At 36.7% G+C, this 21,529-nt stretch overlaps 1 protein-coding gene across 4 annotated transcripts in view; it reads left to right on the top strand.

Moving 5' to 3' along the window:
• CNOT2 (CCR4-NOT transcription complex subunit 2) overlaps positions 1–21,529 on the top strand; it is a 98,664-nt gene that overhangs the window by 19,484 nt on the left and 57,651 nt on the right. For 2 of the 4 annotated variants that reach the window (XM_040981767.1, XM_040981793.1), the window contains exon 2: positions 9,960–10,032. In XM_040981767.1, the coding sequence (XP_040837701.1) occupies positions 9,960–10,032 (73 nt within the window). Of the gene's footprint in view, positions 1–9,889; positions 10,033–21,529 lie in introns of all 4 variants that reach the window. The other 2 variants (XM_040981784.1, XM_040981775.1) reach the window with 1 other exon arrangement.

Raw genomic sequence — 21,529 nt, 5'->3', positions numbered from 1 at the left:
GGGGAGGATTTAGCACTAGGCTACCACACCAGGCCCACTATTAAATATTTGGTGGAGAGGGGGTGCAATATGGTTCAATTGGCTAATCTACCTGTAACTGCTATCATCCCTTATGAACCCTAATTCATGTCCTGGCTGCTCCACATCTATTTTGGCTCCCTGCTTATGGAAGGCACCTGAGGATGGCCCAAAGCTTTGTACTTTTGTGGGAGACCTTGAAGTTCCTGACTTTATCTTAATCCCTTGTCTTATTATGGGAGCCTGAGTATTTGGGCTATCTTCCCACACCCCCTACCCTAAGCAGTCTATAGCCCCCTTGTCCCCCAACCCCTCCTGGGGACTGGGATGTCGTATTCTTTCCTGGCGTTCCCTGCCATCCTCATGTATCTTAAAAGAAAAAAAAAATAGGCAGCTGTTCTGGCACAGTGGTATAATTTACACAAATTTTGCATTAGCCACACCCAGAATGGCTGCCAGCTTGTGTGGGTGCAAGGTAACCTAGGCAGTCGCTTACAGTTGGGGTTGTCTGGTGACTTGACCGTCATTGGGAATGTTTGTATCGTGAGTTTTTTTCTTCTGTGTATGGATTACTTTTATTTGACATGACATTAGTTGTGCGAAGTGTGGTTGCACATTATGTGTGATACATTGTATTATGTATGAATACATTGTAGCATCTCTGGACACAGATCCTGCTTCTTTGAATCCTTGTTGCTGCTTTAATGGCTTGGCTGGGTTGTTGCAAGGAAGTGTTAATACCTCCTGTGTGGTGAGCTGTCCAGTGCCCTGCCTTAGAGGACATCAAGGTCATGAGCCCAGGAGTCCTGAGCAGTTATGATAGCAGGGCTGTCTCTTACTGGCTCTTTAACTTGTATCTCGTGTCTCAAGCATTTTGCTGCTATTGGTACCACATCTGTTTGTAGTCTTGTTGGTGATTGTGTTAGTGTTTTTTGACAGTTCTCTAGGACATGCTTTGCTCCAGTATGACCAAATTAAATTGTTCCTCTCCCACAGTTTTGTGTGTTTAGACCAATCTTTTGGTTTCTGTTTTTAAAGACTTATTTTTAAGAGGAGAGACAGAGAGGAACATCTTTTGTCCATTGATTCCCTCCCCAGGCAGCCACAACGGCTGGAGCTGAGCCAGTCCTAAACCAGGAGCCTGGAGCTTCCTCCAGGTCTCCCACGCGGGTGCAGGGTTCCAAGGCTTTGGGCCGTCCTCGACTGCTTTCCCAGGCCACAAGCAGGGAGCTGGTTGGGAAGTGGGGCTGCCAGGATTAGAACCGGCGCCCGTATGGGACCCCGCCACATGCAAGGCAAGGACTTTAGCCACTAGGCTACTGCACCAGGCCCTGTTTAGGCCAATTTTTAACATTGGCTCTGAACCCAAGCTGTCTCTTTGTGTGTCTCTTTAGTAAACTGGCTGGCCTTTGATTTAACTTGTTGCTTTCAGGTCTGCCGACTTTCTTTTAGTTAGTTATCACTATGCTTTTGAGAGTACTCTTAAGCTGCAGCTTTCCTACACTCTTTCCGAGTAAAACCAGTTCATTTGCGGAGAGTTTCAGAGCTCTGTCTTCGTGGTACTGCTTCTATGTTGTTTAATCTCCAAGCAGGGTTTTAGTTTCTAGTCCATTTTGACTTACCGATCCTTATCTGAGACCTCCATAGTCTGAGTTAGATGAATAGTAGGAAAATGGGGTCCTAGTAATCTAGGCTTCTCGAGTCCAGGATAGAGCCTCTGCCAACCTTTTAAGGGTGGCGGGGGAAGGATAGAAGAAATAGAGTTGTCCCTCCTGTCCTCGGGAGGCACTGTATCACTTGACAGGAAACTGGGGAGAATGAGAACCCTGTTTTATTTTTTAATATTTTAATTTTGTTCATTTGAAAGATTAAGTGGCAGAGAGGGAGTAACGGAAATCTTTGATCCTGTGGTTCATTCCATAAATGACTGTTGTGGGCAGGGCTGAGCCAGGAGCCAGGAACTCCATGCGGGTCTCCTCTGTGGGTGACAGAGAAAAAGCACTTGAGTCACAGATAAGCAAAGGACTTGGTCATCTTCTCTGCCTTCCCAGGCACATTTTCAGGGAGCTCCATCCGAAGTGGAGCAGCTGGGACTTTAATCAGCACCCACAAGGGAGGCCGGCACTGCAGAGGGAGGCTTAAACTACTACATCACAGCACTGGCACCTGTTAGGGCTGTTTAACATTTAGCTCTGCTTGTTTTAAAATTTGGTGGATTTCTGTTTGAAAATATGAGTCTATTTCATACTTCTTAACAGAGAATGGAGAAAGCAAGAGTCACTTATAGATGGTGAGAAGATGCATTTGTCCATAACATAACACATATGGTAAAACTTGGCTGTCATGTAAGTAAGGCAGATGATACATGCTGTCCATATAATAGCCCTGGGTGTTTGAATTGCAGAGCTTTGCTAATAATCCCAGTTTAGAAGTAATGAAACAGCGTGTATTGAGGTAAAGGCTTATTTTTATAGCTGGTGGGCTGGTGGGCTGGGATAGACTCATGCTTCTACCTCTTGGACTCTAGGTTTACTGTTATTTTAAAATTTCTATCCTGGAAACATACATGTAAGTTTTGATATTACTTTTTTGGCTGGCTCCCTATCCCACAGAATATTATTTGTTACCAGTAGGCTCTTATATACAGAAATGCGTTTTGTAACAAATGTCCTTAACAAGCCTGCGACATTTAACTTGACCTGTTCTTCTAAATAATTGTTTTCAGTTCTTGTATTGGGAGAATTCTAAGCTGGTAGACTTTATCTTCTGTGCTTTTTTTGTACTGGATTAGTAAAATTCTAACAATAATCAGTTTTGACTTTTAAGAAGTTTTCATTTATTTTCATTTCTTTGAGAGAAAAAGAGTGAGAGCTTTTGTTTGCAGGGAAAGATGCCTTCCATCTACTGATTGACTCCCCAAAATGCTCATAATAAGGAGGCTGGCTGGGAGCTCAGAGCTCAGAGTCTGAAACTCCATCTGGTCTTCAATGTGAGTGACAAGGGCCTTTAGCTTAACTACTGTGCTTGTTGCCTTCCAGTGTTTGTATTAGCAGGAAGCTGCATCTGAAGAGAAAGTGGGGTCAGACTTGATATGTATGTCAAATACCTGCGCCCAAGAATCTGTTTTTTATGCCCCGATTGATATAATGTTTACTGTAAGTGTGGTCTAAGCCAATGAAATATGAATGTAGAAAGACACAGATAAATTTATTTTTAATGAAAAGCAAGGCCAGTACTTTTGGAAGGATTTTGCATAAAGGACTGTACAAATTAGACAAACTGGAAAATTTATTTTCTCACATATTAAAGGAACGGAAGTATTTGTGTTGTTAGTGAAACAGCTCAGTGATTAATACTAGAGTTGAATTCTTTCTGGCTTTCCGTTCTGTGATCAGAGTGTCAGTTGTCCTCAGACTAGCTCTCTGCAGGTTTTACAGCAGTACTCAATGTGGCATTCCGATAAAAGAAAAATGTCTAGTGAGGAAAAAGGAGCTGATTTTTTTTTTTTTTTACCTTCCACCCCTCTTCCCTAACGTTCTGCCGTTAGATTTTACTGGCCTGGGTATTCAGGAAAAGCCTTTCTGAAGATACATATTCAAAATGTTACTGTCCAGTTGTTGGTATTTGGTGATATGGGGTAAGATCAGTGAAAATAAGTAGCAGATTTTTAGACTTTAATGTGAGTTGACTTGTGTTTCAGAAATGCGAAGAAATCCAGGGTAGCTAGTACTTTGCAGGCAAATGGTATGAGATCTCACTTCTTTTCTTATCCATCGATATCATTAGTACTTTGTCTTACTTTACCCTTCATATTCTTGCTTCATGCTTCGTTGTACTCACTAGATCTGATTGGATCCACTTCTGCTTATATGGTTCATGCATGCCTGCAGCTGCATATGACTGAAAAGCAACAACCTTAAGTGGTCCTTAAGTGTCTCTCCTTATTGTCACCTGACAGACTTACTGTGTTTCTGGAAGAGTATTCCACACCTTTTTATTTCTCTTTCGACTTTAAGGTCCTCTGTATTGGTACTGACAGATGATGGTGTTATTTCTTACCATAATAAGACAAGCAAACCAATTCAGAACTTCCTAAGACTGATGATACTGGGTCTGTGTATTTACATGAATCTGTATTGCTACAACCGTGTGCCTAGCTAAGTCTAGTTTTTCTTGTAGATTCCATCCATGCCTACTCAAAAATCATCACACTTTTTCCCCCGTCTTGTATCACTGGCTTGTTACTCTGTTGTAATTTTTCATGTCTTTAACTGCCTGTTTTCATTCAGCTGTTCCCCATTTCTCTTGCTTTGATCACAAAACTCCTTGAAAAAGATGTCTATGTTGTGTCTCCATTTCCTGTCTGTGTGTTTGTTGGTCAACTTAGTCTACTCAGTGTTTTTATTTATACCTTTTTACTAAAGCTATCACCAAGTGACCTGTAGGCTGTTAACTGTAAAGTTAATTTTCATTTATTTTTAATATTTATTTTTATTTATTTGAAAGTGACAGAGGTAGAAATAGAGATCTTTCATATTCTTGTGCATTCCTCAGATGCCCACAATGGTGGGCCTTGGACCAGACATAAACTAGAGGTGTGAAACTCACTTTGGGTCTTTCCAAAGATTGAACCATCACCTGCTTTATTGTATTTCGTTTTACTTAGTACTTTTCAGCAGGTAGTGGAAGACTTCTGTCTTGAGATATTGGGACTTGTAGATAGATTTCCTAATTTTCCACTTACAGTAGGTTTATGTATCAGGTGCCTTTAGAATTCTATCTGGAATATGTATGAAGGAACTACATAGACATTTTAGAAGTAATACATCAGGAGTTTGAAATTGTTAGAGAGAGAGACAAAATTCAGTTATAAAACACTAAATTATGGGCCTATACCATGACATAATGAGATGCCAGCATCTCATATGATTGCTGGTTTGAGGCCACTGGATCCACTTTCCTGATCCTGCTTACTGCTAATGGCCTGGGAGGGCGATGGAGGCTGGCCCAGATTCCTGGGCCTTTACACCCACATGGGAGACCCAGAAGAGGATTCTGGCTTGGCTCTGGCTATTACAGCCATTTGGGAAGAAGTAAGCCAATGAATGGGAAGTTCTCTCTCTCTTCCCCTCTCCTCCCTGTCTCTCTCTTCCTCTCTCTCTCACTTTCTTTCTCTGTTATCCTGCCTTTCAAATAAAAATAAAGAGATCTTTTAAAAAATAAAGAATAATGGAGTTGATTTCAAGGGCTGTTTGGTTTTCCTTTGTAAATTTAGGCAACCTTTTATTTTATATATTAATTATAGAACGGTGAAACCTATTTTAAAATACTAACAAAAAACATTTTAGCTATTACAGCAGTTTTCCTAGCTCAAATATACTATAAAATTGAAATTCTTAATTTTGTTTTTGTCTGCCCATCATGATTCATGAACTTAACATTTTGAAAACATCCGTATAATTAGAAAATCATAAGGACAAGGAAATACTTTTTGTGACTATGTCTACCTGTTAACAAGAAAAGATTTCTTGACATACTCCTAAAATTTGAGAAGTCCTAAGATTTCAAAGAGCATTTAGTTCAGCTTTTATTAAGCTCAAAGTGAAATCAGTAACATCGTGTAATTAGTCTTAATTTAATTTAATAGCTGATATGCAATGTAATGTTCTATATCAAAAATAAAAATAAACCTGTTCAACTGGTTCAACTGGCTAAAATTTATGTTTTAACTTAGAGTTTCAACCTGCAGAATATTTTAGTGGTGTTTTAAATAAGTACTATGGAGCAGTAAAGTAGGAAAACAAAGAAACCACTGAAAAAGTTAAGTAAAATTGTCTGTTTTCCTGACTTGATTACCTTAGCACAGAGCATTCAAAAAGGAGGTTTTAGAGCTGAATGCATTTTTAAAGTTCATCTCTATCAACACTTTTGTTTTAAAGATTTATATACTTTTATTTGAAAAGCAAACTTAACAGAGAGGGGAGACAGAGATAGAGCCTCTGTCTGTTGCTTCACTCCCCAGATGACTGGCATGGCCAAAGCTGAGCTGATCTGAAACCAGGAGTTTCCTCCAAAACTGCCACTTTCTCAACCTATAAGCAGGGAGCTGGATTGGAAGTGGAGCATCTGGGACATGAACTGATGCCCATATGTGATGCTGACACCAGATGGTGGGAGGTTAGTGTCCTGCACCACCATGCCAGCCCCTCCCAGACATGTTAAGAGAGTTTGAATGTAATTGAAGCAGCAAGAACTTGAGTTAAACCTGAGTTTAACTTTATAAAATCAAGCCATAGTGTCTTCTAAATGGGATACTTTACATTTTTGAAGGCTTTTTTTAATTGAATTTAGAATTGTTAATAGCTTGTTTCCTAAGCCTTATACTTTAGAAATATTAATCCATGGCTACCATTGTGGCACAAGACAATGAGCTGCCACCTGGGACGCTAGCATCCCAGCAGAAGATCTGGGACCTGCCAGTCCTTAGGTGACACAGATGGATTTCTTGGCTCCTAGCTTCTTCCTGTCCCAGTCTTGGTTTTAATAGCCATTTGAGCAGTGAACCAGTGGATGGAAGACCTCTGTTACATTGTCTCAAATATGTAAATAAATCTGTGGGGTTTTTTGAGATTTTATTTTATTCATTGGAAAGGCAAAATTGGCGGGGCAGGGGGATGTTGTTCTTGCATCTGCTGGTTCTTTTCCCAAATGGCTATGGCATTTGGTGCTGAGCCCAAGGCTGAAGACAGAAACTTCTTCCCGGTGGTCTTTCCCATGGATACAGGGGCCTAAACACTTGAGCCATCTTCTGTTGCTTTCCCAGGTACAATAGCGGGGAGCTGGATTGAGGCAGCTGAGGCTTTAACCAGTACAAGTATGGGATGTCAGCACCACTGGTAGTGGCTTAATCTATTGTGTCACAGGGTGGCCCCACATAAATATTTATAAAAGATGTTGAGGGGCCAATGTTTTGGATAGTAGGTTAAACAGCCATCTGTGATGCCCGTCTCCATATGAACAGCATGTTCTAGGCTCTTGGCTTTAGTTTTGCCGTACCCAGGTTGCAACCATTTGGGGAGTGAACCAGTGGGTGGAAGATTATATAATTTTATATGTATATATATACACACACACACACCACTACACCTGTTCATCTCTTCTTCCCCATGCTCCTCCCACTTCACCCTCCAACTCTATGCTTTTCAAATAGATAGAATACATTAAAAAAAGAGAATGTTGGTTCACTCTCCGTGATGGGAATTGGTGTCATTCCTGTCTTTGTTCCTCTATACATAACCCCCGCCTGTGTTCCTTTTTAGGATACATTGAGATTATTCTCTGTCACTGTTTTTCAGTGATTTTATTCTGAGTCGTTAGGATAATTTTCTTTTTTTCTTATTACTCTTCGGAGTAATAATATATAATATATATTATATATATATAATATATATAATATAGTATTATAGTTATATAGATATAGAATATATATTATAGAATTAATATATAATACATAATATATATTAATAATAATATATAATATATAATATATATGTATTATATATATCATATATATTAAAGATTTGCTTATTTTTATTGGAAAGTCAGATATACAGAGAGGAGGAGAGACAGAAAAGATCTTCCATCTGCTGGTTCACTCTGAAACCGGCCATAATGGCGGGAGCTGAGCCAATCCAAAGCCAGGAGCTTCTTCCAAAGTTTCCCATGTAGGTGCAGGGTCCCACAATTTTGGACCATCCTTTACTGCTTTCCCACACCATAGGCAGGATGTTGGATGGGAGTCATGGGGGTCGGGGCTGCCAGGATTAGAACCAGTGCCCAAATGGGATACTGGTGCATTGAAGGCAAGGACTGGCAGCAAGGCTACTTTACCAGGCCCCTCCATTCATGTTTTATCCTACTATGAATTTCACAAGTATTTCCTTCTTCCTTGCATGGATGGTAACTTTTGAATGGATGATAGAGATTTCACTTTGTATTGTGCTGGAATTTGATATTTTATATATTGTTTTGATACTTTTGTGTTACTTAGAATCAGCCACATTGTTTCAGGGTTTCATTTTAAACTTTATTAGTGCCTAAGAACATCTTTTTTGTCTCAAGCTATTTGTTATCATAGCCAAAGCATTCATTACCTTTTTGAATCCTCAGCAGCCTTCTTCTGTTCTGATTGCTGGAAACAGGAACTGTTAATATTGTTGTAACTAATCCTCCTCAGATTTTTTTTTTCTCTAATTGGAGTCTTCCATTCCTCCATTCCCCTCACCCATGCATACACAGACCTTTATTCAGCTTAAAGTTTATCTGTCCAATTTCCTTCTGTGTATTTGCTGTGAAAATTCTGGCTGCTTTGATAATTTCCCTTGACTTGGAACTCTTGGAATATTGATTTAGCTCGGTGAGATCAGTAAGGCTGTGGTTATTCTCTGTTTTCCCATTCCTGCCAGTTCCAGAACTTCACAGTTATCTGGGAATACCAGGAGGGCTCATCTCCTTGCTCCTTTTTCTTAATGCTCTTATCCTAAGATGACTATAAAGTTTGGAAACTATTATTTCATATGTTTTGTTTTGTTTTCTGGCTGTATCAGGTATTAGGGTAATGTGGTCTGCTTTTCTATCTTGGAAGACGTCCCTCCCTACCTTATAGGAAATTTCATTGTATTTTTGCAAATACATAGTTGTCTTTTGTGACTTCTTGAATATTTTTAAGATTTTTCAACTGTGAATCTTAATATATTTTGTTAGCTAAGGTGCGTGTGGGTTACTTTTCAATAATTGACTATATTTTCTTTCATTCTCAGTGCCATTTGCTTTCCTTTAGATATTTTTCCCTTAATAGGTTAGTTTTTCTAGATAGTCCATACTTGTATGTATGTTTTTTATTTTTAATACCTGTTCATTCCTTATGAATTATAAGTTACATGTTCTTTATCCCCTCCTAAAGTAATTGCATATTTTATTAAATAATTGCTGCTAAGATTTGAATATAATGTTTTATCTTAGTAGCATTTTAAGTTCGGGGTGTGTGTGTATACACTACTTCCTGAGAAATGTATTGTTAAAACTTAGAGCTATTTATCATGGTAATACATGTTTACAAATTCTTTGAAGTCACCACTTTTGAATCTTTCACTTTTTACTTTAAATGTATCTGAGGTAGCGTATCTGGTGATGGTCTCAAATAAGTCATTTTGGACTTGTTTATTGCCTGTCTAGTTTAAATGGGTTTTTTTGCCCAATGAAGAAAGTGTTGGATTTGAGTGTGCCTAAACTTGTAGACAAACGCGTCAGTGGAAGTTGATGGTGTTCTTCATTAGTTTAATACAATATTGAATTAGGTTTGCCTCTGTTAATTACCTTAAATGTGTGATTCATTCCCATTTTATGTCCCAGGGATAAATCTCACAAATAGGATGAATCAATAGCTATGTAAATAACATCTATTTATAAATTCCTATCTATTTATAGAAGCCTTTGGAGGGAGGATTTGTGGTTACATTACCAAATCTATCTGAGACTAATTGGAGAATATTTAAAACAAAAATCTCAGTTAAGGGGTGAACATTTTATCGACTCCATTTTAATTTATTTATTGTAAGTTGTTTTTGCATGTTTGTAATATTGGGTGGGTAGTTGTGATTAGAGAAAATGGAAGTGGGAGGGAAGAGTTTATAATCTGTAATAATACCATGTGTCTGCTTGTCTAGCCCTCAGAGGTTAAGAGAAGCATGGGTTAGATCGTGAAATAGTTAATTTTGCTTTTGTTTTCTATGTGTAATATTAGATATGTTTGCTGCTGTTCATGTATTTTCATGTTAGTAATTATGACGGCTTTTGGATAATTCCACTCTAGAGGGAGAACTGGTGGGCGGTCCTTCCTGTGACACGACCCTTGAGTGACAGTTCTATTTGATTGCCTCCAGTACTGTGAGGAAAGGACACGACTCTATGGTGAGGACTGATGGACATACATTATCTGAAAAAAGAAACTATCAGGTAAGATCAACTTTCTTTCCTTTTTCTCTGTTGGTCATATAGTTGTTTTAATGTGTTGTATTTAAGTGGAACCAGCAGATTTGATACATCTCAAATAGGATACATTGAAAAATTTTGAGTTGTAGGTTTAAATGTGCATGTTGGATTTGATAGATTAGTTGGCAGCATTTTTCCAAATAAAGCATGTTCATAGTAAATGTATATTCTTTCAATGTTGAAATATTTTCTGCTCTATATTTCAAAACGTAGAGTTTCTGATATACAATTTATGGCTGCTTGGTTGGATCCAGAGCCTGTAGTTTATGGAACATAGTGATGATTTGTTTTAACACTGTACCTGCAAAACTAAAGACTTGGACTATATTCTTAGTAATAAGGTAGGCAAAATTTCATACAGCATAGAAGAAATAGAAATGAAAAGCCTAGGATGTTTAAAGACCCAGATTCTACCCAATTTGTCATTTGTTTGCTATTGTTAAAGGCTAAATTAATACTTTGGTTAATAATATCCATCCCCTCTGTAAATGGCTGAAATGTGACATTCTTAACACAATGATTATATTTTGAAAGCATGTTTGAGCTTCACTAAAAATTAGATGGAACTTTATTAATTTGATAATTACCCATTATTAAGTTGTGTAGTGATCCCTTAAACTAGAATTCCAGGCTCAAGTAGAAATACATTTTTATGCTTCCAGTATCCAACCTTCCCCTTCCGTCTGTTTTATTCCAAGTTGTGAAGGCAGCTACTATATGATTAATCTGTTTGGTTAACTAACCTTTTGAGCTGATCACTTACAATTCTTCTTTCCTTTAAATTGGAAAAGAAATAGTGAAGAAAATTGTGATTTTGCATTTATATTGTATAATAATAAAATAGCTTTGATAAAATTTGGGTTTATTTGAAGAGCAGTGTTTCTACTTCACAAAAGTAGTGTGATATTTAGTCTTTGTAGAGTTTGTAGAGTTCTAACTCGAAGTATGAATTTTTTTGTCAAACCTTTACAAGATGTTAGTTGCGGCTGTTCAGCTGTCAGCTTTCCCTGTAACCTTTTCTTCTTATTTGTTCTCGTAGATTTGGCCAGCAGAGCCTTTGCTAATGACTTGTACTTGCTATAGCTCCTCCTGCCTCACAACCACTTCCAACTACTTGGGTTTTTTGTTGTTCACACTTATTAGGCTTGTACATCTTTTGGTAGGTTCTGTTAAATTCTTTTTTAAGAACATTGTAACTTTAGTTTATGTGGTTTTTTTTTTTTTTTAATGCTCACAATTCAGTCTAAAGTGGGAGTATACAACTTCTGTAGGATTAGGCAGTATGGCTACTATATCATAGAATATACAGTTTGAAAATTTATACTTAGGAAAGAAATGCAGTTAACATTTTACACATAAAGACAATGGCTTATTCTTGTTCATTTCACTCTAAAAATACTCCAGAGCTCCTGGTCATAGTGTTTACAATGTATTCAACTTTTGGAGCTCGCTTGGAAAATGCATCTTGGATAGGATTCTAGCTGAAAATATTTTTCCATTTTTGTTGTTACAAAGCAGTAGTGGTGCTTATTTCATACTGAGATATCCTCAGAGATAATTACTTAAATCTGCATTTTGGAATCTATTTTTGCATTTCTGAAATGTAAATGTAGAAATAAAGTTTCCTTATTGCATGATTAGTTTGTTAAGCACATACAGGAAATCTAAAGGATTATTAAATAAATTATTAAAGTGAACTTGTATTGTAGTAACTCTAGGAGATTCTGTATTCTGTGAATAATTTCTATGTTTAAAATTTCTACTTTGGAGAGATTTTTAAAAATAATTTAAAATTTTCATTTTATTCGAATGTGACACACACATACATATCTTCTCAGTTACTCCCTTTGGGGAGATTATTTTAAAAATACCTTAAAATTTTCATTTTATCTGAATGACACAGACACGCACACACACACACAGATTTATGTCTTCTTAGTTATTCCCTAAATGCCCACAGCTCTATTTGATTCTCCCTTGTGAATGGTGGGAAGCTGAGTAAATGAGTCGTGTGTTACCGTTTCAGCATATGCCTTAGCAGGAAGCTCAGTCAGAAGCAGGGGGACATGAACCCAAACCAGACATTGTGATGTAAGGTCCGGGTTTCCTAAGCAGCAACCGCCGAGCCAAATGCCTGCTCTTTGGTGGAACTTCATTTATCATTTTTGATAAAATTTTTATAAACGTGTATTTGTTTATGGATAGAATTCTTTTTTTTTTATTATTAATAAAATTAATTTTGACATTCTTCACATACTTAGTTAGAGTAAGAAGGTTCAAGGGCTACAGGAAAGTGGATAATACTAGTATGTTTTCCATATTGTTACCTTCATGTTAAAAAAGGGGGGTATTAAGGGAGAAGGCCCACCCAATTTCCCACCCTCCCCAAGTCCCGGGTGTAGGGCATGCTCTGAGGTTCTTCCTCGAGTGGTTTTGATATTGCAACAGTTATGAATCGCTGTCAATCTTACCACTCCAAGCACTATGAGGTCTTTGAAAAATCCACTGATTCACATAGTCCATCATAGCTGAGATGGTTGGTTGACCTGTTCTGTCTTCTCTCTTTTCTTCGTTAGGGTTCTGAGTCCAGCATTTAGATTAGGAAGATCTCCAAAGAAACTTCTTGTATGTGCTAACAAGTACAGGGCCAGGCACCGTCCATCGCTCCAATCAGCTGGTGGTTGTAATTGCTGGGTTGGTTCTGTTTTCACTCCCGACTTCCACTGGAACCAATGGGTGTTGCGGTCCAGCCTGGTTCTGTCCCGCACATATTTGGCCCTCACCTAAACCAGTGGGAGCTGCAGCCTAGTTGGAGCGACCCACAATAACCCCCACCAGGACCGCCCCTACCCTGGTTTGCCAGTAAGTGTAGCAGTAATCCAGTCTGTCCCACACCCCATTCCACCCCAGCCACTGTTTAGTTTTATGTCCTCCCGTGGAAGTGGTAACCCAAGAGGGATGAGCCCACTATTACCCTCCCAGGCCTCTCCCACTCCCAGATTCCAGTTACTGCTGCCCAACTAAACCTCGCCCACTTTAATTCTGTTTGCACCAGTAGGAATAATCAGCCCAGCTCGGCTTTTCCCTGATCTAGTCCACATGAGGCGATGGATAGAATTCTAATATACGTATGTATGATTGGTTTCATTTGTCTTAGTGAGCTTTTACTTTTGTGCGTCAGTATCCTGAGAATAGGCTGGTGTTCTAAAGTCTTAGCAAGAAGGACGTTTTCACAGTTCTCCCTTTGCAGATCGGATTGCTGAAGCAGGAGTGCTCTTCAGCAGGTGGATTTTCTTAGCTATTTACTAAAAGTGACTTTTTTAAAGGTGGAGGTTTACAATCATTGTCCTTTTCTGAGGAAATGTAACAACTTTTTTCCCCCTTAATTCTCTAATTTACATTAATTGATCCTAACTATAACTATGTGCAGGCACAAGTCTAAACTATCTTAACGATTTAAGTCATCTGAAGCACTGCCTTTCTTAGTAATAAACTAAGACCTCCTACTAAGGAGTATTTCTGTGTGGCTGCAGTACTTGTTTTTGTTTTGCTTTGTTTAAATTTTGTTGAAAAGGCAGATTAAGAGAGAGGGAGAGATACAGCAAGATCTTTCATCCCATCCATTCACTGGTTTACTCCCCAAGTGGCCTCCGTGGCTAGAGCTAAGCCAATCCAAAGCCACTAACCTCCTTCTAGTCTCCCACATGGGCACAGGGTCGAAAGGCATTGGTCATCCTCTACAGCTTTCCCAGGCCACAAGCAGGGAGCTGGATGGGAAGTAAAGCAGCTTGGGATATGAACCAGCACCCAATGGGATCCTGGCAGATACAAGTGGAGGACTTCAGCCACTACACTGTTCCGCGGGCCCTGAAGTACCTGTTTTTAATGTTTTATCTCCAGTTACTCTTTGTAGCAGTTTCCCGTTCAGCATCAGCAATACAGTCTTATTCTTCATATCACACACTTAAACCTTCAAAAAGCCTTTGCTTGCATTGGTTCTCTTGATATAACACCTCAGCTTCTTGATACATTTTAAGAATTCAGTATCAGTTTTTCCAGAAGCCCTTCTGTGGTGGTTTCAGGGCATCTTTTGCTTTGTTTCATTGTCTTTTGTGTCTCCTGGCTTAGCATTGTCATAGCTCGTTTTAATTAACTGTTTATTTGTCCTTGTCATCCTGTGAGCCTTTGCCATCTATTACTGTAGACACTAGTTACACAGTGGCTAACTTCATTTACATTAAATACAATTAAAATTATATTTTGACAGTCATGTTAGCAGTATTTCAAATGCTCCGGAGCTTCATTCTAGTAGCAGCAGTCATTGAACAGAGCACACACAGTTGTTACCATCATTGCAGAAAATTGCATTATACATTACTGCTGTATGTAATTAACCTCTTGAGCTACATATATGTGTGGCTTTCCGCATGGCTAGTCAAGTGCCTGGTATATAGATAGGTGTTAAGTGCATATTTTCAACAAAATTGAATGAATGGGAGAAGTTTGTAAAGGAAGTAATTGGAAAATGGGCTAAATAATGTGCTATTGATGTATACAAGATGCTTTGATATTTCTCTGTTACTTTTCAATATGAGATCATTGAGCACATCATATGTGTTTCAATGTCTGCCAACCGGCTCTAGTGCACTCGAGTCTATATATTCCTAAAAAATGCCTCAAAATTGAAAATGTCATATTGTGTGGAATATGTCAGGGAACTGTAAGGGGAATTGTATTGTTCCTTACTGTCTTGTCAAGGTAACAGGTGCTTATTACAGAAACATTGACAGAACATTTGGGAATACAGCACACAATGTGAAGGTTTACCTTCACAACTTAATGTTACTGCTTTGATGTGTACCTTTCATGTTTCCTAGTGTAAGTAGGGCTTATAATTCATTATCTTTTTAAAAAATAAATACGTATTTTCCAGCAGTTGTCTTATTATACCTAATGGAGATATTCCACATTCCATCACTTCTCCTGCTATAGTTGAATCTTGTGTTTCATTCTTTTTTTTTTTTTTTTTTTTTTTACATATGTGTATGTGTATTTCACTACATAAAACATCTTGGGAGTGTGTGTCAACTTTTTGGAAAATGGTGTCGTGCATCTCACCATTTTGAATAGGAAAAATAATGAGTTTCCAGTGAAGACAAAACCTGAAATAACTTCCCCAGTACTACCAAAACACCTTAATTCCTGTGTGAAAATTTGCCAGGTATTTCTGCATAACACTAAATATTTAAAACACAAGGCTCCTGATTATTTAACACATGTAGATGTCTTTCCATCTTAAGTATTATATAGTATTATATGCAAATTAGTTTTTATATTATAGTAAAATCTAAATATTAGTAAGTAATAAGTTACCACCTTCCATCTATTAAATTTATACATTACTGAGGATCTGTATCGTTCTGGAGCTTGGGTGCATATTTAATATGGTGTCTTAAAGTTGTAGTTGTAACATCGTCTGATGTGTAGGTGTGATGATGCCAAGCACCAAAGCATCTTAAAATCGATGACAGTGGGATGTGTTCAGGATACACAGTGAGCACAAAAATTTCATAAAGCCAACAGAAATTTTGTTAAAAAAAAAAAAAGGCCTGAATGGATACTTAAGCCATTGGAAATTTGTTAGGATTAAGTCTAATGCACAGAGAATAGTGGGGATTTTAGTGATTGTTGCTATTTGAAATTGAACAAGAGTGAATTGATGAATGAATGAACTGGATTCCTGAATTCAACTAACTGGTTCTGTTTTCTTGGCTCTTGAAACTCTTGAAAACAAATGATTGATCTGTTGTCTCTAGTCATCAGTAGAGTAAGGAGGCAGAAAAAAGCTGAAAATATTTCTCTTTTTATATCTTTTACTTGCATTCAATCATAAGATGAGGTTGATATGACAATTATGTTTTTTAGTATAATGCTGCTGTTCTTGAACTGATCGTGTTATCATTTTATTTCTGTATCTGAAATATTTTAAAACTAAAAGTTAGTATATTCTTGGGCATTCACTGCTGCTCTTTATCTCTGACCAAATGAAAATCAAGTTGTATGAATTCTGAAGTTCTTAATTGGTTAGCTCATTACTACTTGATACTTCTTATCTTCTAACATCAAATGAAATGACAGTTCTTTAAAAAGCAAGTTTTCACCAGGACATTTGAATAATGGCACCTTAGGATCTTGATAAGCTTTTTTCACAATGTTGCTAGGCCAGAGAAACTCTACTAAGTAAGCTGTTAGGTTCAAATCAATTATATTAATAGTGTACATAGGATCTGACAGGTGATGTTATGTTTTCCAAGGTTTAAATTCCCTAGTGGCACCCTTGTGTGCTTACTGTGGTACCTTTGGGGGGTATTCAAATCCTAGGAATTTGTCATGAAATATTAGGCATTCTCTTTCAGAAATATTTTACATTTAGAGTATTTGCTTCAATGTGTGTGAAATATATTCAGGATTACATTGAAAGTTAAAAGTGTGTGTGTGTACTAGAGAAAATGTAAAAAAAAGAAGAAAAATTATCTTTTAAAGTATAATCTTAGGTCTTAATTAGATTCTGATGACAGCAACTCAGTTTAGTTTATTCCTTAAGTTTTTGTACTAAAAAATAGAATAACAGATAGCAAAACCAAATTCCACAAAAACGTTTGTAGCAAAACTTAATGACGCTTTCCCATGAACTCTAAATTACAAGACAGTGAGGACTAACAAGACATTAATCATTTTTGCGCACACACACAAAAAATAGGAGCATTGTGATTTTTTGCTTGATGTGAGAATAGAAGCATGGAAAGTTGTCAGCAGGAAGTCACTGCAGATAATCTTCACCTAACTCTGTCAACTGCACTGGGAGCAGTGGGAACTGGAGCAGGACATGTGCAGGAGGCATGGAAAAGTGAATGAAGAGCTAAAATAGGGGAAGTGCCAGAAAACAAACCATCCTATTTACAAGTACTGCATGGAAACATCAGAAGAGAAACTTTATGAAGTCAGACAAATCAGCTGAACAAAACGATATTCTAAAAACTCAGATGTGTCTTGGTTCGTATTCAAATTTTGAGTCCAGTCAACAGTGACATAGATTTGTGTTTGAAAATCTTTCCTTATTAAAACTAAAGATGTTTTCCTATGTAGTCTTCTAAAATTTTTTTTTAGTCTTTAAAATTGTTTAGTCTGATGTGATTTGTGTGTTTGTGTTGTCAGTTAGAAGTCCAGTTTCTTCTCTGTAGGCAATTAGTTGTATTAGCGTTTTATATTGATTTTTTTTCTTCCCTTCCTTAACTGTCTATGTTGTGTATCAAGTTTGCTTATGTGTTTGATTTTGTTTCGTCTATTTATACTGTTACTTTTATACATTTCTTTATGCATGTGTGTTTGTGTTACTACTATAGCTTTGTGTAAAGCGTCATATCTGCTAACCTTGTTTTTTAACCAGTGTCTTGATTTCTTGGCCTTTTGCTTTGTGGTAAATTTAGAGTATTCTTGAAAAGACTGTCCCAACAACAACAAAAAACCCCACAAGTTTATGAGTGGAAGTGTGTTGATTTTTTTTTTTAAAGATTTATTTGGTTTTTATTGGAAAGTCAGATTTACAAAGAGGACAGAGGGAAAGATCTTCCAATGGTTCACTGGCCTGCAAGGCAAGGACTTCAGCCAATAGGCTACCCTGCTAGGTCTTTTTTTTTTTTTTCTGGTTAAAGAAAAAATAAACATTTGATACTCTTCTTGTGCTTGAATTAGTACATTAAATCTTGGCTATTTTTCTCTTAAAATCTGAAATACACACACATATAATGCAGTTATAAATCTTAAATATGATTTCTACCTCAGAATTTTGGGTTGCTGTTGTATTTTTAAAGTAATGTTGTGTTACTGAAATCACTTGGCTGAAAAGTGATTTGAGAAAATTGACTTTTCTGTCAGTATTGCTAAATATTTTTATTCTTCCAATTTTCTTGTCACTTTTTGAGGGCTTTCATGTAAATAAGCCTATCAACTACAAATGCCTATCTTGAAACTTCCTAATTTTTCTAACTTGGTTAATGCTTTCCCTTTACTTTATCAAGTTTGTTTTACTGTTCTTTTATCTTGTTCTTAATTTTCAAGCTTATTAGGTTTCTCTGGTTTATCATGCAGTTTCATTGTGGTTAGAGAATGTTATTAGTATGATTCCAATTTGATTTGTAGACTTGAACAAAATGCACATTAACCAGTTAGCAGGTATATTCATGTTACATACATCTTTTGTAGCCACATATTTTTAGCATCATTTATTCCTTTGTTTAGTTCTGGATTCTAATATATCCTCTTTATTTCTTTAACCATTTTGTGCAGGTTTGTGTTTTGTATGTGATAAATTCAACAGCTGAAGTCATTGTAGATCACAGTGTAGTTTGTTTGTATTGGTTCTCATTTGTAGTGCCTTGTTGCTTTGTGTTTGTATTATTGTTATTATTTTTCTTTCTTAGAAATCTGTATTATTTACAGACTAAGTACAGGACTTTTTTTTTTGTCAGCCAAGGAGGTTTTTATTTGTTATTGTCAGGTTCATGAGACACTATCAATTTGGAACTATTTAAAATATTAGCTTGAAGTTGTCCCTGCACATTATGTAAATTCATGCTGGTGTGTGGCTCATACGTTCTCAGGTTCTTCACCGCTTTTTGTTTAGTGTCTACATGGAGAGCATTATGATTTCTTGCCCACTGCCCTAAGGGGTTATTACAATTGTATTGTAGCTTTTTCAGTTATCTGATTTTTTGAAAGCGTCTCTTTTAATAGCTTTTCTACCATGGGCAAATTTCTCCTTTAGGGTAGGAACTCATTCTTTTCTGAATTCTTGCTTTTACTTTGTTCTTCATGCTAAATTTCCCTCCTTCCCTCCCAAACTCAACAATGCATTTAAATTAAAATGTAATCTCAGTTACCTTTCACTCTTCTTTACCCCTGTGACCCTGTCATGTAGTATGTACTTAGTAAATGATTGTCAGTTGGATGGATCTCTGTGTTTTTTTTTTTACAGCATTTTGTTTTTTTATAATTTTCCCTACTACTAAAAAACATGTTATCTTGATCACTTGATAGGTCTCAACTAAAATTTCGCTACCTAAATGAAACATTTTCTGTTTAATTTGTTAAGTACTAATGTTCAATGTAATTTATAGTGGCAAGAGTGTTGTTATTTCTGCCTTTAATTATCATCCATAATTTAATAGATTTGGTGGTTCTTTTCAACCAATCCTTTCTTTTCTCTTTGGATCTTGTCCCTGCCTTCTCTCTCTCTCTTTTTTTTTTTCCTTGCTATTTTTTCTTTTTTTCTCTTCCTTTCTACCCTTCACCTTCATTTTCTTTCCTTCCGTTTTTTGTTAATCATTTTACTTCTACCTGAAGGGTTTTTTTTTTTCTAATATGATCTTACTGTGATTAATCCTATTAGATATGTGGCTAAAAAGGTATTTCACTTTCATTTGTAAATATGTATTTTTTGTGTAGTACTTTAAATTGATAATTTTTTTTTCTTTTAGAATTTTAAGCATGGTGTTCTTTGATCTTCTGAGATATTTCTGGTGAAAAAAATCTGTCCTTTAGCCTGCTGCAACGTATTTTACTCTGGTCAATATTTGGGTTTTATTTCACTTGTTTTGCACATTTTGATTACAATGTATCTTTAAACAAATTTTTTTATGACTGATGTCTCGAATTTTTGAACCTCTTGTCTTTATAGTTTTATAGCATGTTTAACTATTATTTCTTTACATATTTTTTCACATATCTTAAATGATCACTTGAAGTTGATGCCCTGTTCATTTTTTTTGTACTAGAGTTTTTAAATTTTTAATCTGTTTTTTAGAGGAAGTACTTAAAATGTTTGTGGGGAAAAATAAGTCTGTTTTATGCCTGAAATTTTTTGATGCAAATAAATTCTATCATATGTGGAAATTGCATACCATGAAAAGAATCTGACTTCAGTTCAAAAAAAGACTTTTTGCTTAAATACATTCATATTTATAATCCCATTTTCCCATGGATTTTAAGTACTGCTTTCTTATATGACTGATGATTTTTGCTTGGATGCCAGTCCTTGGAAACTTTGTCTTGTTGATGTGTTTGTCTCTGTCTGTTAACATTCCTGAGATACTTTAGATATAAGGTGAAAGATACTTAGAAGTCAGATGAGGGTGAGCATTTGGCTCAGTGGTTGGATCCAAATCAGAGTACCTGGGTTCTAGCTCGGGTTCTACTCCTGACTGCAGGTGACTGTCACCCTGGTTGACTTCATGTCATTCACAGGCTGAGTACCTGACTTCCACTTTGGCCTTAGCTCAGCCCCAGATGCTCAAGATAGATATTTGAGGTGTGAACTAGCAGACTGGAAGTATCTGCTCTCTTCCTCCTTACTTCCTTGCAAATAAATAGAAACAAAAAGGAGGGCAGATTTCTTATTATTAAACGAAAGGCATTATATTCTTTTGAAACTTCCTTTCTCTTTTTTCTTCAAAAGTCTTTTTTTTTATTAAACATAACCAGAATGATATTTAGCTTGGGTTAATTTTTCCCTAAGTACTGAGGCATTTTTGAGTGACTTATAAGATATTCCATTGTTTCGTTTTTATTGTATTTTGTTTTATTTTTCCTTTTCCCTGACTAATGGGAATGTAAATGCTTCTCATCCCAGTGTGAGTTCTAGGGATTATTACTCCTTTGTTTTCAGAGGATTCTTCTCCCAGCCTCTGGTAGTTTATGCATGTGCCCAGGACCAAGCTGAAGACTAAAGGACCATCTCCAGAACAACTTTTCAGTACAGATGCCTCCCTTTGGGTGCGCTAGACTGCTTGCTGCAGCTGCCCTGAACTGCTCAGACTCAGCTCCATCTCCCCAGTTCACAGAGGTCACTGGGCTTCACATGGTGGGGCTCCTGGTCCCCCTGCCAATGAGCAAGTACAGTTGCTGAGCTCCCAGTGATTGTTTTCTCAGGAGTTGTTTTCTTTTGTTTGAAAAACATTGTTTACTATGTTTTTCATGTTTACGTCGTTTTAAGTGGGAAAAGAGAGTGTTACTTGGTAGATGTGGAGTTCCTATGATTTAATTTTTAAAAATTCCATTTGAGAAAATGGGTGAAAACACTAAAGATCAAGAGAATAAAATTTTTCTGTCAATATTGAACAAAAGCTTGGATACTTTCTGTTGCATAAGAAATAGTTTGCAGTACCCACAATTAGCAGAATTGATCTCAGCCCTTAACGTTTGGACAGAAACAAACCAGTACAGATCAGGAAATACAATACAATTCACACCTAAAGCCATCATAGCTGTGATCTAATCAGCATAAAAAAACTTGCCATTTCATAGATATATATATTTATTTTTTATATTTATTTATTTTATTATTATTGTTTTTTTTTTTTTTTACCAAAAACCCAGGTTGTTTTAGAGTAGTGAATATCTATTA

The sequence above is a fragment of the Ochotona curzoniae genome, unplaced genomic scaffold, assembly GCF_017591425.1.
Source record: "Ochotona curzoniae isolate NIBS_2020 unplaced genomic scaffold, NIBS_Ocur_1.0 contig_1014, whole genome shotgun sequence".
Lineage (NCBI taxonomy): Eukaryota > Metazoa > Chordata > Mammalia > Lagomorpha > Ochotonidae > Ochotona > Ochotona curzoniae.
This window is presented reverse-complemented; position numbering and strand designations above follow the sequence as displayed.